Below are 16,903 nucleotides of genomic sequence, written 5' to 3'. Positions count from 1 at the left end.
TGCCCGAGGAGATGTGTTCAGAAAAAAGTTGCCCATGTTTCTATTCAAGAGATTTTTGCCTATGTTTCTTCTAAGAGTTTTATGGTTTCGTGACTTACTTTCAGGTCTTTGATCCATTTTCAGTTTACTTTTGTATATGGAGTTAGACAGTTATTCAGTTTCATTCTATTACATGTAGTCTTGCCAACACCAGTTGTTGAAGAGGTTGTCATTTCCCTATTGTATATCCATTGCTCCTTTATTGTATATTAATTGACCATATATGCTTGGGTTTATATCTGGGCACCCTATTGTGTTCCATTGATCTATGGGTATGTTCTTGTGTCAGATCAGATTGTCTTGTCTTGATTACCATGGCTTTGTACTAGAGCTTGAAGTCCGGGAGCATAATCCCCTCAGCTTTCTTCTACATTCTCAGGATTGCATTGGCTATTCAGGGTCTTTTGGGGTTCCACATGAATTTTAGAACTATTTGTTTTAGTTTGTTGAAGCATGCCATTGGTATTTTGATAGGAATTGCATTGAACCTGTAGATTGCTTTACGCAAGATGGTCATTTTGACAATATTAATTCTTCCTATCCTTGAGCATGGCATGTATTCCCGTTTATTGGTGTCTTCTTTAATTTCTCTCCTGAGTGTTTCATAGTTTTCAGGGTATAGATCTTTCACCTCCTTGGTTAGGTTTATTACTAGGTATTTTCTTCTTTTTGGTGCAATTGTAAATGGAATTGTTTTCCTGATTTCTCTTTCTGCTAGTTCATCTCAGTGTATGGGAATGCAACAGATTTTTTAGTATTAATTTTGTATCCTGCAACTTTGCTGAATTCAGTTATTAGTCCTAGTAGTTTTGGGGTGGATTCTTTAGGGTTTTTTTATGTACAATATCATGTCATCTGCAAACAGTGACAATTTAACTTCTTCCTTACCAATCTGGATGCCTTTTATTTCTTTGTGTTGTCTGATTGCCATGGCTAGGACCTCCACTACTATGTTGAATAAGAGTGATGAGAGTGGGCATCATTGTCTTATTCCTAATCTTAGAGGAAAAGCTTTCAACTTCTTGCTATTGACTTTGGTGTTGCCTGTGGGTTTGTCATATATGGCCTTTATTATGTTGAGATACTTGCCCTTTATACCCATTTTGTTTAGAGTTTTTATCATGAATAGATGTTGAATTTTGTTTAATGCTTTTTCAGCATCTATGGAGATGACCATGTGATTTTTGTCCTTTTTGTTGATGTGGTATATGATGTTGATGGGTTTTTGAAAACTGTACCATCCTTGCATTGTTAGAATAAATACTACTTGATCATGATGGATTATCTTTTTGATGTATTTTTAATTTGGTTTGCTAATATTTTGTTGAGAATTTTTGCATCTATGTTCATCAGTGATATTGGTCTGTGATTTTCTGTTTTTGTGGTGTCTTTGCCTGGTTTTGGTGTTAGAGTGATGTTGGCCTCATAGAATGAGTTTGGAAGTATTCCTCCTCTTCTAACTTATGGAAAACTTTGAGGATGGGTATTAGGTCCTCTCTAAATGTTTGATAAAATTCATCCTTGAAACATCTGGTCTAGCTGTTTTGTTCTTAGATGGTTTTTTGATTACCAATTCAATTTCATTGCTGGTAATTGGTCTATTCAGATTTTCTCTTTCTTTCTGGGTCATCTTAGAATGTTGTATTTTTCCGTAAAGTTGTCCCTTTCTTCTGGATTATGCAATCTGTTAGCATATAATTTTTCATAGTATTCTCTAATAATTCTTTGTATTTCTGTGGTGTCTGTAGTGATTTTTCTGTTCTTATTTCTAATTCTGTTTATGTGTGCACACTCTCCTTTTTCTTTATAAGTCTGGCTAAGGGGTTATCTATTTTGTTTATTTTCTCAAATAACCAATTCCTCATTTCATCAATTCTTTCTACTGTTTTATTCTTCTCAATTTTATGTATTTCTGCTCTGATCTTTATTATGACCCTCCTTCTATGGACTTCAGGCCTCATTTGTTCTTTTTCTAGTTTCATTAATTGTGAGTTTAGACTGTTCATTTGGGATTGTTCTTCTTTCTTGAGATAAGCCCATATTGCTATATACTTTCCTCTTAGAACTGCCTTCGCTGAGTCCCATAGAAGTTGGGGTGTTGAGCTGTTTTTTCATTTTTCTCTTTATTTTGCTTGATCTCTCTCTATTTTTGTTTGGTCATTGATCATTGATTATTTAAGAGCATGTTGTTAAGCCTCCATGTGTTTGTGAGATTTTTTGTGTTCTTTGCATAATTCATTTCTAGTTTCATACCTTTGTAGTCTGAGAAGCTGTTTGGTACAACTTCAGTCTTTCTGAATTTACTAAGCCTTATTTTGTGGCCTAATATTGATCTATTCTTGAAATGTTCCATGTGCTCTTGAGAAAAATGTGTATCCTGTTGCTTTTGGGTGGAGTGTTCTGTAAGTGTCTGTTAGGTCCATCTGCTCTAATGTGTTGTTCTGTGCCTCTGTGTCCTTACTTATTTTCTGTCTGGTTGATCTGTTCTTTGGAGTGAGTGGTGTGTTGAAGTCTCCTAGAATGAATACATTGCATTCTATTTACCCCTTTAATTCTGTTAGTACTTGTTTCACATATGTAGGTGCTCGTGTGTTGGGTGCATAGATATTTATAATGCTTACATCCTCTTGTTTGACTGACCCTTTTATCATTATGTAATGTCCTTTTTTGTCTCTTGTTACTTTCTTTGTTTTGAAGTCTATTTTGTCTAATATAAGTACTGCAACTCCTGCTTTTATCTCCCTGTTAGTTGCATGAAATACCTTTTTCCATCCCTTCACTTTTAGTTTGTGTATGTCTTTGGGTTTGACTTTTGTCTGTTGTTGGCATCGTTTAGATCAGTCTTGCTTTTTTATTCATTCTGTAACTCTATGTCTTTTGATTGGTTTATTCAGACAATTTTCATTTAGGGTGATTATCGATAGATATGTACTTATTGCCATTTCAGACATTAGATTCGTGGTTACCAAAAGTTCAGGGGTAGCTTTTTTACTATCTAACAGTCTAACTTAACTTGCTTATTGCCCTATTATAGACACAATATAAAGCTTTTTTTTCTCCCTCTTTTTTCTTCCTCCTTCACTCTTTTTGTGTTAGGTGTCATAGTCTGTGCTCTTTGTATATCCCTTGACTGACTTTGTTAGTAGCTGGTTTAATTTTGCATTTGCTTAGTAATTAATTGGTCTACTTCCTTTACTGTGGTTTGATTTTATCTGGTGACAGCTATGTAGCCTTAGGAGCACTTCTATTCCATTTACCATCTCCTCTACCTCTTCTAATCTGCTTTTAAATCTCTCCATTGTGTGTTTCATTTCAGATACTGCATTTTTCAAAATACACTATACAGATGGTTTGTGGGAGGTAAATTCCCTCAAGTTTCGCTTATCTGGAAACTGTTTAATCCCTGCTTTAAATTTAAATGGTAATCTTGACAGGTAGAATACTTTTGCTTCAAGGCCCTTCTGTTTCATTGCATTAAATATATCATGCCATAAGATTTCTGCTGAGAAGTCTGATGATAGCCTGATGTGTTATCCTTTGTAGGTGATCTTTTTTTCTCTTTGGATGCTTTTAATACTCTGTCCCTGTCCTTGATCTTTGCCATTTTAGTTATTATAAGTCTTCATGTTGTCTTCCTTGGTTCCCTTGTGTTGGGAGATCTTTGAACTTCCATGGCCTGAGAGACTATTTCCTTCACCAGATTGGGGAAGTTTTCAGCAATTATTTCCTCAAAAAAGACTTTATATCCCTTTCTCTCTCTCTTCATCTGGTACCCCTATAATGCAATATTGTTCCATTTGGATTGTTGCGGGGTTGTCTTATTATTCTTTCATTTCTAGAAATCCTTTTTTTCTCTCTCCATTGTATGTTTCATTTCAGATACCGTATTTTTCAAAGTTTCTATCTCTTTCCTGAAGTTATCCCTGAGATCTTGAATATTTTTCTGTAGCTACATGAGCATGTTTATGATTTTTATTTTGAAATCTTTATCAAGAAGATTGGTGATTTCAGTTTCAGTAAGCACTCTTTCTGGTGTTTCAGGGATTTGGTTTTCAACAACGTTCTTTTGTTGCTTCATATCTCTAATGAATAATATTGAATAAAAGCTTTCTGTAGGCGATGACCTCTAGTGTCTAAGAGCTCTACTCTCTGGAGCTGTCCAGCCCCTGGAGCAATGGTGGGGGTTGCAGGTGAATGACGCAGGTGCCTGCTGGGAGGAAAGAGGCCTTTCCTGCTTCCCAGCTGCACTGCATGCCTCCACTGCCAGGGTCAGTGTGCTGAGTGCACAGGGAGCAGCCTCTGCATTATGCCCCTGTAGCTGCAATAGGTGGGGCTGCCCTCCAGCTGGTGAGGGCAGAAGCTTTTTGAGCTGGTCTCAGTGGTGAAGAAGGAGCTGCATGTTGTGTATTGCAGTGGGGTGCCTCAGTGCTGCATCACCAGCCACAGTTTGGAGCACCTAAAGCTCCTGAAAGTTCCCCACCTGCTGAGCTGAGTGTACCAGGATGATTTTGTCCACCTGTCCTTTCTCCTGAGCAGCAAGCTCTGTGTAATCCTTGCCCCTTTAACAACCCTCTCACTATTGGGAAGTCTTTCAAAGTGCCTGCCTTTCTTTTGTCCCAGAGTGGCTTGTTGTGGGTACCTGTTCCTTACAAGTTGCTGGAATCTCAGTCTCTCCTAGTATTCCACCTGTCTTTGCTTTGCAACCCCTGTGATCTCCAGTGCACCATGTAATTTGGGTTCATGCTCCCTGAGCAAATCTCCAGAGCTTGGTATTTTGAAGTCTTGGGCTTCCACTCCCTCCCCACTCTGTTCCTCTTCCCCGTTCCAGTGAGCTGGGGTGGGTGGAGGGCTTGGGTCCCGCCGGATCATGGCTTTGCTACTTTACCCTTTTCCATGCGGTCTTCTCTTTCCCCCAGATATATGTTGTCTGTTGCAATCTTCTTTCTGTTCACTCTTTCAGGATTAGTTGTATTTGCTGTATTTTCATAATATGTGGTTTGGGGAGGAGGTTTCTGCCTCACTTCTCACTCCACCATTTTTTTCCTCTCCTCAACAGTAGTCTTCTGCATTATTATTTCTTCCCCTGTCATTATCTTTCTGTATACAGTATATACACAGCTTTAAGAGCAGCAGAAGTGAGATGAGTCTGGACTCCCCTCTTAAGGACTCTGCTCCTCTGCTTCCTTTCTCACAGCTGTCCATCACCATTTTGAAAGCCAAGGGATAGAGGCAAAATCAGATGAAAGAGGTGGACATTCTTTGTAGTCTAAGTTAAAATATTCTTTGGGGGAATTAACCCAAAAAATCCAAGTTCTTAGAACTCTCAAAGGCTCACTTTTGCAACCCCCAGACAGAGAGAATTGGAGAAAACAGTGGTATTCACTTTGAAGAATTATCAAGGATACTTTAAAAAGTGCTATGCCTGGGCCCCACTCTGGACTAGCTAAATTAGAATTTCTGAGTGTGAGACCCATGCAATTTAAAGAATGTTCTCTAGGTGATTCTAATGGGTAGCCATAGTTGCAAATCACAGGGGTTGGAGTTTTGTTGTCATTTGTTAGAGTCCTTATAAAAAGAGGCAGTAAGTGTATTTTTGGGCATCAAAAGATTCAGGGATGAAATATTTGCTATTGTGAGATAAGCTACATAAAATGGCAACCCAGTTGCTGACCAGAGCATTGTCAGCCCATCTATGAAATAATCTCTTTTGATGTTTATGGCACTCACAAATCATGAGATAGTACTGTCTAAAGAGAATGCGCTTAATTAACTGAGTCCATCTTTGAGCCACAGAAACATCCTGACTTGACTTCTCCCTTTGCAAGTTTGTCAGCTTGAGGAGGGAATTAATATGTTTTACCATATGACAAAATGACTAGCAAGTGGGACCTCATTAGGAAGTGTAAGATTAACATCATTTCAGGGACATGACTCACCCCACTTCTTTCCAACTCATGGAGAGCTGACACTTTTGCTCTCAGGAGAAAAAGCACTGAATTTGTTTGTTATTCTAGAAATTCTGAACTCTGAGCCAACCAGATCACTTTAAGGACCCAAGTGGGAGACATATTTGTAGTCAATGTTTGCACAAAAGGAATTTCTCTCCACATAATTTTGTTATTAAGGATAATGGAATTAAGTCTACTTTAATTCAGTGTATAGAGTACATGAATCTACTTTGAAAGGCACCACTAATACATTTTTTGGTGGGCAAGGTATGTAAATACTAATGGAACTTACAAGACAACAGGCATAAAATGGTGACCATTTCCAGGAAATACCCAGTCTTGGAACAGGCACTGTCTTTTCTATATCCCTTATGGCCAATGGATAGCAAGCAACCCCAATGTTAATATATTTCACCCTGCCTAGCTCTTGGCTGTGTCTCCATTAAGGGTTACGTACATGATATAAGCAGTTTTTGGTAAGCAAATGAAATTAAGAAATTATGGATTCATTTATAATTCTGTTCTCATGCCCTATTATACATTAGTTTGATCTCCTGTTAATAAACTTTGGTGTATGCACTTCAAACTTCAAATTATTTTTCTACATATTATTATGATTTTCCATTTCAGGTTTGTGGGAAACTTAAAAAATAAGTTATATGCTACTGCATTTATTGATGTTTTATGAATAGTTTTATGATATTGTTTTTATTTTCCTTCTTTCAATATGTACTGAAACTTCTATAGCAAATTACTCATAGAATAAAACCATTGTTAAAGAAATGCTTGAATAGTTTCAGCAGAGGAAAGAAAAGTGTATCATCATCAATTTTACTGCGAAATAGCTTATCTGTGTAAACGATCGTCCATGAGAATATCTTTAAGAATATAATCCCTATTGTTGACCAACTTCAAAATTTCCTCTGTTAATCTTGCAGTGTCCATTAAAAAACAAAAACAAACAAAGAAACATGTGATTCAGATAGACTTAATAGTCTGCATTTGACAATTAACTATAAGCTCATTTGGGGACTAAAGAGGGGAGAGTAAACTAGCATTAATTCTATGACTGATACATTCACTTTTTAAAATTATAATGATGTTATAAGAAAGAGGTCATTATATTTATTTTATATTTTAGAAAACTGTCCCAAAGTCACATAACTAACACAACTAGTGAATTGGAAATCCTGGAATTAAAATATTGGTGTTGCCTTAAAGCTGGTTCTAAGAAAGAGTAGCATGAATGGAGCAACTCTGGACAATATGAAAATGGAAAGTGACCAAGAGCAGGAAGAAACTGAATGGGTTCTACCCTTAGAATAAAGGATCATTTCTGGGTGAGTTTCCAATTATTTTTAAATTTTTACCTGAGGAAAGGCCACCCTCAGCACCATATGAGTAGGCTAAAACTTGATAAAACCCACAGTCTTACTGGATTAAGGAACTAGTAAACAGAGTCTAGGGCTACCCAATCACTGCAACGAGAGGAGGAATCCTATAAAGGTAAGAACCAAAAAGTGGGATCCCCAAATTCTGTGTCTAAACTCATCCTAATTATCTTGTGACTCCTAAACCATGGATGCATGGAGCAGAATTCAAGTATCCCACTGAGGTTAAGAGAATGGATCTGAGGTTTGAACTGCTACCTACTACAGGGAGCATAGAGTTTTGAGTTTGAATATAGTCAAGTTTAATTCCTGCTAGAATAAAACAAAAACAGTAAAACAACAACAACAACAAACCCTAAACCCTTTAGAGGAATATACCAGAATCCAGTGTCTCTACAACATGACATTCACAATGTTCAGAATACAAACTAAAATTACTAGATATACAAAGAGGAAAATATAACTTCTACTCAAAAGAAAGGCATTAAATGGAATTCAATCTCAAGGAAGATGAATTTTGTGACTGAACAACCCCAAGGCATGATAACAGCCTGATAAGAGGGGGAAGTAAGCCGGCAAAAATGATATTCAGTCTGGGTGATCATCTCTCTGTGGGGATGGATGCTCCAGGGAAGGATTGTCAGTCAGAATCACAAGTTCTATGGTGCATGGAAAAGTTTTGTTCACTATCCCTGGTGTATCTCCAAGGGATGCAGATCAACAGTGAGCCTTCCCAGGCAGAAGCAGTGCATGGGGTCAGGCAGGTGCAAGGATTGGGGTGGCTTCGTTCACCATGGGATCTTGATTGTGCTTTCATCTGGACCCAAAGTGGGAATGGAATCAGTGGGAATGGGTGACAATATTGCAATACCTCTGTGATTACCATGGAATGCTCAGTTTTGCAGATTATAAAAGAATATAGAGAGAGAAGAAAAAAGAGTTAAAGACCAGACATTTAAGACTTCCAACATTAAATGGCCAGAGAGAGGAGGCTGAGCCTATAGTAGAGATAAAGAAGCAACAGGGAGGTGGGAGGAAAATCAAAACAGTGTTGAGTCATGATAATCAAGGAAGACCTAGCTGCTGCCCCTCCAGTGGATAAAACTCAACAATAGGTCTCCCACTCCGGAAGCTGTGCTTGTTGTACAAGGAATGGGATTGCATGATTTCTGTAGGGCTGTGGTCTTCCTAAGATAGTATTTCAAAAAGGAGTGAGAGCACTCAGTAGTTTTGAGTGCTGCTGAGATTAAGTAGGGTGAGCAAATATTTTATGTCTCAATTGCTTGTAAATTGGACAAAATTCAGATTAGCAGTTCCTATTGAGCAAAGGTATTCTGTAAAACAATGAAAGTACTGTGATGTTAAGATGCTCTCTGTACATTAAACTTCTAATTGCATTCTTGCATATTTTTAAACACTGCTATGTAATTCATCCTGCACTCATGTGAGGGATGTTACTGAAATAATGAATATGCCAACATACTACTAAAGTTTTTCATATACATGCTTTTAAATTTATTCTTTTAAAAATATTGAGTCCCTGATTTGCAGATGACATCAATCAGAGCCACAGTCTTGCCAGCCCATTCTGCTCACACTCCCAGCCATGGTCAACCCACTTGTATAATTTAACACATCAACATTGAAGGATAGTCCAAGCTGTATCTCTTCAAGCCATTTTCAGTCCAAGTTCCAAAAGACAGCAGAAAATGTCAGTGACAGAATTATTATAGTTTATGTGCCAGGATGGAGACTTCATCTGTCATAAGAGCCCTGGTAGCAAGTCCATCCTTGGGAAGAAGTTGCCTAATGAGAACATCACACAAATCATATGCATTTTGTAACCCTATCCATCACACATGATGGATCCAACACAAATGTTTCCTGGTTTTTCATCTACTCTTTAAGACTGAATGGCTAGATGGCAAGTATATGGTCTTTCATGTGAATATTCTGGAGTCTATGGAATGCACTGGATCTAAGATTGACTAGAAAGCAGGAGATCACTATTACTAAGTTTAGGAAACTCTCATAGATTTGATTTTGTGTTTTATCTTAACTGCCAAACAATTCCTTCTTTAGCTGAAGAGAACACCCTCTACCACTAGTTTGTTCTCATATCTTGTCATCTTTGGACTGTAATCATTTACTTTAGTTCTTTGGATTTCATATCTTCCTTACTTGTTCCAAATCTAGGTGAACTTCACATTTAACTTTGTGATTATTAAATTAAAGCAAACAAGAAATGATATGCTTATGTCCCTGTGGTAGTCAACCCTCTCACCCTTTCCCATGCAACCAAAAGAGCAGCAATGTAAACAATACCACAGCAAAGTGCTTCCTGATCACTGTTACGGCAGGGTAACTTTCACTCACAAAATACAGGAGATTAAAGTTCTTCTACTAAGGTTTGGACCCTTAGTATCTCAGCTTTCCTTCAATTTACTTTTTCTCTTTCTAGAAATCTTTATCCAGGAAATACAGTCAACTAGGTAATGTTGATTCCAACCTTTAAAACAGCGTATGTGACCTGAGAGGAAATGCTCTCTCTAGGGGTTTGGATACCTTGACGCACTTGAGGTATCCATAAAATTCTTAGTAGGAAGCTCCCTATATGTATTAGGAAATTTTGAGTGGAAATCCGAAAACTACTTTAAAATATTTGGAAGAATAATGGAAGAAGGGACAGCTCTTTTCTGTCTCACATAGCAGACAAATAGTAGAAATCTGGGAATATTTCAGCTCAATTTAGTGGAAGACCTTCTAACTTCCAGAGCTTGAGTTGCTGTGACCTACTCCATCACAGGAACTGGGGTGATGTGGCCATAAAGCAGATGGTCAAGAATAAGGTCCTACACTGGGACCATGTTTGGAGCAGAAAACTTCTAAGATGTTTTAATTTACTAATTTGCCTCCTACTCTTATAGGAGTATCACAACCAGATGCCCCACACTGTCTTAAAGACGTAGAGCATTTTTCAGTGGTTCTTTCTCAACCACAGTCCTTGAAGTTCAATCCTGTTATCAAAGCATGATTCAAAGGTCTTCAGACATGCCTATTCAGACCTCATAATAGAGGTATCATTCCTTCTCATGGATTTACTTTATTCTTCTTGCTTTTCTTTGTTTTTTTGTGATTCTTAGAGGAAAGTCTTTGATTCCAACAAAAAAGGTCTTGTAAGAAAGGATGCTTGCCAATGTGACATTCCCATTTTTGATTATTAAGCAAGATCAGAAGGAAAATTAATCATGAAAAAGTTTGTGGTCAAGATATATTGTTAAGCAATTAATTTCCCATTTATTTCATTTCTTCTGTGGAATATTTAGAGAATGGTTTTTGGAGTGAATCAGGTTCTCTTAGGTCTCTTTAATATTTGCCAATCCTTCTACTTGACTTCAAATGACATGCTTAAGCATATGTTCAAGGTTTACCCTGAGGCTCTACTGAGGGATAAGCTCTTGGAGAAAGTAACAGACAATTGTTTGTTTGTCTAGATTGTCCACATTTAGAGCAGAGCATATGGGGTGGTGAGTTGACTTTATTTCCATTAGACAATGAGCTCCTTACAACCAGAATAAAGAAGTAATCAATGATTTTTAACATAAAAATGTTCTTATACAAGTTGTGCCTTTATTGCTGTTCTGGTTCTTAAATTTAGCCTTTGCAGGGCTCCTGCTTCAAAGACTATCAGCCTAGAGGCAAGGAAGCCACTGCAAGCTAGCTGTGTGATCTTGGCCAAGTCACTTAAAATGCTTGAATCTCATTGATAATATAAGAAATGAATCTTATGATCTTTTTTCCCCAAAATAATTTGTTCCTAATATTACATAATTCAAATTTTCAATGTGCATTCTGGGATTTAGCCTTTGATATGTATTACTCTCCTTGCAATTGTCTTTATGCAAAATATGATGAGCTTAGAGATTTAAAATTAAGATGTCTTTATTCCTGTTCTGTTGAATTTTATACTTCTTCATAAATGTTTAGTCTTCTGTTTTCAGTTCCCTATTGAATTTAGGCCAATTCCCGTTACTTGTGGATTCAAACAATATTAGCAGAATGACATATGCTACTTCCAGGATCAAGAGTGAATGATGATTCTTCATTCTCCCTTTTTCCCTTTTTTCCTCCTGCTACTATGACTGGCCTAGGTCTCTGAGTGAAGATGATGTGGAGCAAACTCCTCCATCTACAAGTATTGAACATGCATCATAAATAATTCTTTGCTGTTCCAACACTGAGGTCTGGAACTTATTTGTCACTGCAGCATAACTTAGTCTATCCTGATGAGTACACCTTCCTTCATCCATTTAAGTAGATACTTGACAAATAGCATTTAGGGAATTACATCACATCATATCGCATTACAACTAACATTACTAATGTTATTTTGGTCAGAATTGACAGATAAGCCATACCTCTGACACTGTAATACCACCTAGGAAGAAATTTAGCTACCAAAGATGTTTTGGATTACCCATCAGTGAGCAAACACTTGTGAGGGATCCAAAGTAAACAAACTTTTGGACCCAACCCGTATCATTTCTCATCTTCCTGCAAAATATTTAGTAAATGACAAATTTCAAACAATAGTGATTACAAGGGACTGCTTATGTTCTTAAAATATAAGAGATTATTTATGTAAACAATTATTAGAAACCAAGAAACTACTGCACAGATTGAAGATACTTTCGTTGTTACTGTTATTTCTATTGTTACATGCGATGTTTGAGTGGAAAACATTTGCTACAATGAATTGAATAATTCTGAGGATGAGAGATCTGGCTCTAATCCAAATTTACCCAACCAAATTAGCTATTTAAAATAATCCCCTTGAAAACAGGACTTGAAAATGCACACCACAGAAGAAAAAGAGTTTTTCAAGTTTGCTAATGACTGCTGTATTGTTCCCATTCTCCCGGAATCCTTCTCTCTTCTTGCTCTACATGTTTGTCCTTTGTGAACTCACCTGTCCCTCAGCTGAGTTATAAAGGGACTCAGCAAAGGAATAAGAAAGGATTTCCTGGGCTGGTCTTGGGAGTGTGCAAAGAGTGAGAGTGAGCATTATACTGAGCAGCAAGACTAGCAGCTATAGGCTATTTGTCTTTGTTGTTCAAAGCATTCCAGGTGGATTCAGGAGGGCAAAGTCTCAGAAGAGGGATGATTTTGGCATAGAAGGAGAGATCCAAGGTTTGGGGGACAAATGCAGATCTGAAGGCCAAATGGGAAACCAAGTTAGGCACCAGAAACGAAATCAGAAAACAATTGACCATAAGACTCTGAAGACTCTTGCAAATCAGATTACTGCTTTTCTGCCAGTTTCATCGTTTCCGCTGCAAGCTTTTCTGTGCTTGCTTGAGAAATGCCTCAGAAGTGTACCATGGTCCCTGTGGGGTTCAGCTGCCATTCTGTGACCTTCAGGCTGACCTCTGGCCTGAGCTTTAGACTAGAATTTGTAACTACTCTCCCTCCCTCCTGATCCAACAATCCTTCCACTGCTCTCTGTCAATAAATGGCCTCTCTTCCTTCAGAATTCTTGGAGTTATCAACAGCTGCTCTCTTTCCCTCTCTTTCCACATCTAATCAATCCTAATGTTCTTACTTGGGAAATATATATGCAATCCAAACTTTTCTGTGTCCGCACTGTCTTTGGAGTGTTTTCCTGTCACCAGTCTTCTGTTCTATTTCATCTGATGCAGGATGCCAAAGTCAGCCTTTTATAGAGGAAATGGATGTGCCCCTATCTCAGACACAGCAAGGTGGGGAAATAAGGGTGTTTTTTAAAAAATTTTTTAAGAAATAATGAGCCCCCGAGAAGTTAATACAGAGGATTTGGGAATTAACAGGTACGAAGAAATCTGCTAATGGGAGGATTCCTCCTGCCACGTTCCTGGTCTCTCTCCAAGTGCCAGGAGCCATCTTTCTTCTACTTCTGGGTATAATCCACCCACACTCTTCACAATCCTGGCCCAAGCCTGAGACCCAGAGAGATACAGAGGGGTTCCTCTCCGAGCTCTGAGTGCTGCCTTAGAACTCTTCACTACCTGGAATGATTGACACCAGAAATGACCACTCATTTTAAGAAAGACTCTACCTCCATCCCACAAAAGTATGGTTTTATGGTATCTACCTGATCTTCTTGAGTGAGGTATAGTACACCTAAAATCTACAGAAATGACACACAGAGAAGCCAGGGATGGGAGATTGAGACAAGAACTCATATCTAAGGGGAAGGCCTTGAAGTTTCATTCTGAGACTGTCAAGGGCTGGGCATCCCAGAGAGGGTCCATAAGTATTCTTAAGCAGGTATGAAACTCTTTCCCATAAAAGATAGAGTTGAGAACTCAGATCAAACTGGGACACCTGTATTTGAGCAGAGTGATAGATTTTGGTCTGTTGTTGCAATGCCAGTACTTCACCTATTTAATCTTCACAGTGGCCTGGGGATAGATTGGGAGGCAGCAGTGCAAAGAAATTAGGCCCATGGTTCCTCATATACACTTCAATTTTACTGACAATCTCAAAGAGCTTTTGTTTATGTGGACTATTTTTATTGATACTTATCTTATTGTTACCAGGCAATGGATTGTGGAATTCCTTGGTTCTTGTCTTCTCAGAGGAAAGAATTCAGTCAAGAGACTTGATAGAGAGTTAAATTCTCAGTGTTTTTTATTTATCATACTTGAAAGTAAAAGTACACTCTGGAGAGAGAGAAGCTGGGTGACTCCGAGGATGGGTAGCAGCCTGCTGGGTTTTGCAATGTATTTTTTATGGGGGTTTATTTGGTTTCCTCCCTCCCATTTTGTCATTCTAACACCATCCTTTGGATCTGCCTTGGTTTGCATATGCTTATGTCCCCTATCTTCCCATGAACGCCTCAGAGAAACCCATTGGGGGATGGGTAAAACTGCAGTGTAAAGGATATTATAATGATATTACAATGACCTCAGGTTATTAACAGACAGGGTTTTCCTTAAATATACATTCTGCAAAATTGGGAAAGTCCCAGTTAACTGTATCTTTTGCTTATCAGTCTGTGTTGATTTGCAAAAGAGGTTGGCCTGAGGAAGACAGGCAGTCTTGGTGGAGACTGGGTGGCCTGCTGCCCTCCTCTCTCCCCTCCTGCTCCTGTCTATCTAACTCTCTACCCAGATATTATTAGAATTTAAAATTTGAACATTCAAAACACGAGAAAACATAAGCACACTTTCTATTATCCATCACTGTGATAACAGCAACATGTGTCTTAAAGTCTCTGAAAACCCTACTTCACACTCATGAGAGAATGATAGTGAAAAAGACAAATAATGTCATAGAATTTTTATGAAAATGGTTTTGTCTTTGCATGGCCCTGAAAGGGTGTCAGGAGCTGTCACAGGACCCTGTGTCATACTTTGAGAAATGCTAGATTAGTTAACTTTCTGAAGTGACACGGCTGGTAAGTGTGAGATTGGTATTTGAATCCAGATCTGATACCAGATCTGATGCTTCTTTCACTCCTATCAAAAACTTGGTACTTCCCATGAAGGAATCCTGATCTTACCCTTACCTAAATGCCTGGGAAGAGAGCAAGCAATGAAAGGTCACACAGCAGGCATGGTTTATCACTAATGGAATACAGATTTCTTTGGATTAGTTTGGCATATGTATTAAGTCTGGGGGATTAGCAAGCTAACTTGCTTGGGCTTTCAATCTGGTCTCTTTGGGATGAAAGTCTACCCACATCCCCACACGCAGCCTAATCTGAAGCTCTCAACAAGTGCCTGATTGTGGGGCTTGAGGGCAGGCTGTCGAACAAAGGCACATGGGCCAGCATGAGACAGACTCACTGCTGACTTTATGTCATTGCATTTGACGGCAGAAAATGGTGGGTTACGTCTCAACTCACTTCCTGAAATCAGAGACAACCATGATCCCTTAGCACTGACTGAATTATCTCAAATCAAAGGCATTTAAATAAAATCCAACTGCTCTTTCTCAGAACTTTCAGCATCCATGGTGAAAAGCAGCCTCCATGGCCCCTGGCCTCAGCTGCACCCCCTGCAAATCACTAAATTCAGTCTGAGTTTCTGTTATGGAATGGCAGTACCTTTGTGCCTGCACGGTGGAGCTGTGAATAGGAGTCTCCTCATGAGCATCATGGTGTCAGGTCAGCCTAGTGCCAGCCCCCAGCTGTGGCCCTGGGTGGGCTGGGCTGTGAGGATGTTGCAGTGACAACAGTCATCTCAGAAAAGCAGGCTCCACTTCCTGTCTGCTGGTGATGCGCATCTCCAGGTTTATTTTCTCTTACAATAACTCTGTTCAGACGAGATATTTACCACTTAGGTCCCATTGGCTCAGCAACTCAATCCATGAAAGCCCCTTTCAGAAGTCATTTTGTACATCTGTAAATGCCTGGAAATCAATGCCATTTAGCCAGTAGTAGTGACCTTCCAGACAGAGATGATTTCAAAATGGCATGTGGAAGATTACATTTCAACGCAACACACAGAATTTCCAATACCAATTTTATGACCTCTTTTTCAAAAAAAGGAGAAAGAGACCAAGTCCCTCATGTTTCAAAGGCAGCTTTCAAAGCTCAAGAAAGCAGGAAGGCTGGCCTGATTCACAAGAAGAGTACTGACTGCCTGTTTTTATCACCTTTGTCAAAGGTCACATCCAGGTGAAGCCAGCCCTTCCAGAGGAGAAGAACAGGACTTTGAGATGAAGGCTTTAGGTCCCTGTATCAGCTCTGCCTTGTGATTCTGCCTGAGAACATCTTTCTCTGGATCTCAACTTCTCCACCTGTGGAATGGAGCAATAATACTATTCGTTGTGTTTTCCTCAGAGATTCAGGAGGAAGTTTTGAAACCCAGAAAGTATTTTTTTTTTTAATAAAAATCATTCTTTCCAAAGCAATATTCATCTAATTTAAAAAACTTAGATCACAAAGATTAGCTAAAAGAAGAAACTAAAACTAACTTGAAATCCCATCATGAATTTTTTTCTCTACATACATGCTTTATTATTCATTCATTCTTTCACTCCTAAAATGGGACTATATTGGAAATACTTTTTGGTAACCTATTTTGTTACTCCACAATATATTGGGAACAATTTTCCAAGTCATTAAGTAGTTTTCCTATAACTTTTTACAGTTGCATAATAGTCCATTGTGTATTTGTAGAATTATTTATCCAACCAATTTCTTAGTATTGGACATTCATACAGTTTATGGTTGTTTCTCCCTCTCTTTTTTTTTTCTTTTTTTGTTTTGGTCTGGCTTCCTTTTCTTTCTACCTTCTTTCCTTCCTTCTTTCTGTTTTTCTTTTACTCTGTTTTCTTTTTCTTTTTTCTTTCTCTCTTCCTTGGCATTTACAAATGATGCCACTGGATGTGTGCCCCTCCACTGTGATGGCCCCAACAAGCAGGAGCAGTAAGAGCAAGGGGCAGCCACGTGCCAAGCTTGCCTAACCAACCCCTTTCCTGGGATTCTGAATCTAGACTGGAAGGGTGCAGAGAAGGATGGTCAGTGTCTTCACTCTA

At 38.5% G+C, this 16,903-nt stretch overlaps 1 protein-coding gene across 1 annotated transcript in view; it reads left to right on the top strand.

Annotated features, from left to right (window-relative positions):
• The window catches only part of KIF16B (kinesin family member 16B), a 367,948-nt gene extending 351,688 nt beyond the window's left edge, over positions 1-16,260 (top strand). The window contains exon 27 of the mRNA XM_037022423.2: positions 16,030-16,260. Coding sequence (XP_036878318.1) covers positions 16,030-16,044 — 15 coding nt within the window. The 3' untranslated portion in view covers positions 16,045-16,260. The remainder of the gene's footprint in view (positions 1-16,029) is intronic.
• Positions 16,261-16,903: the final 643 nt, after the last annotated feature.

The sequence above is a fragment of the Manis javanica genome, chromosome 5 (assembly GCF_040802235.1).
Source record: "Manis javanica isolate MJ-LG chromosome 5, MJ_LKY, whole genome shotgun sequence".
In the NCBI taxonomy this organism is placed as follows: domain Eukaryota; kingdom Metazoa; phylum Chordata; class Mammalia; order Pholidota; family Manidae; genus Manis; species Manis javanica.
This window is presented reverse-complemented; position numbering and strand designations above follow the sequence as displayed.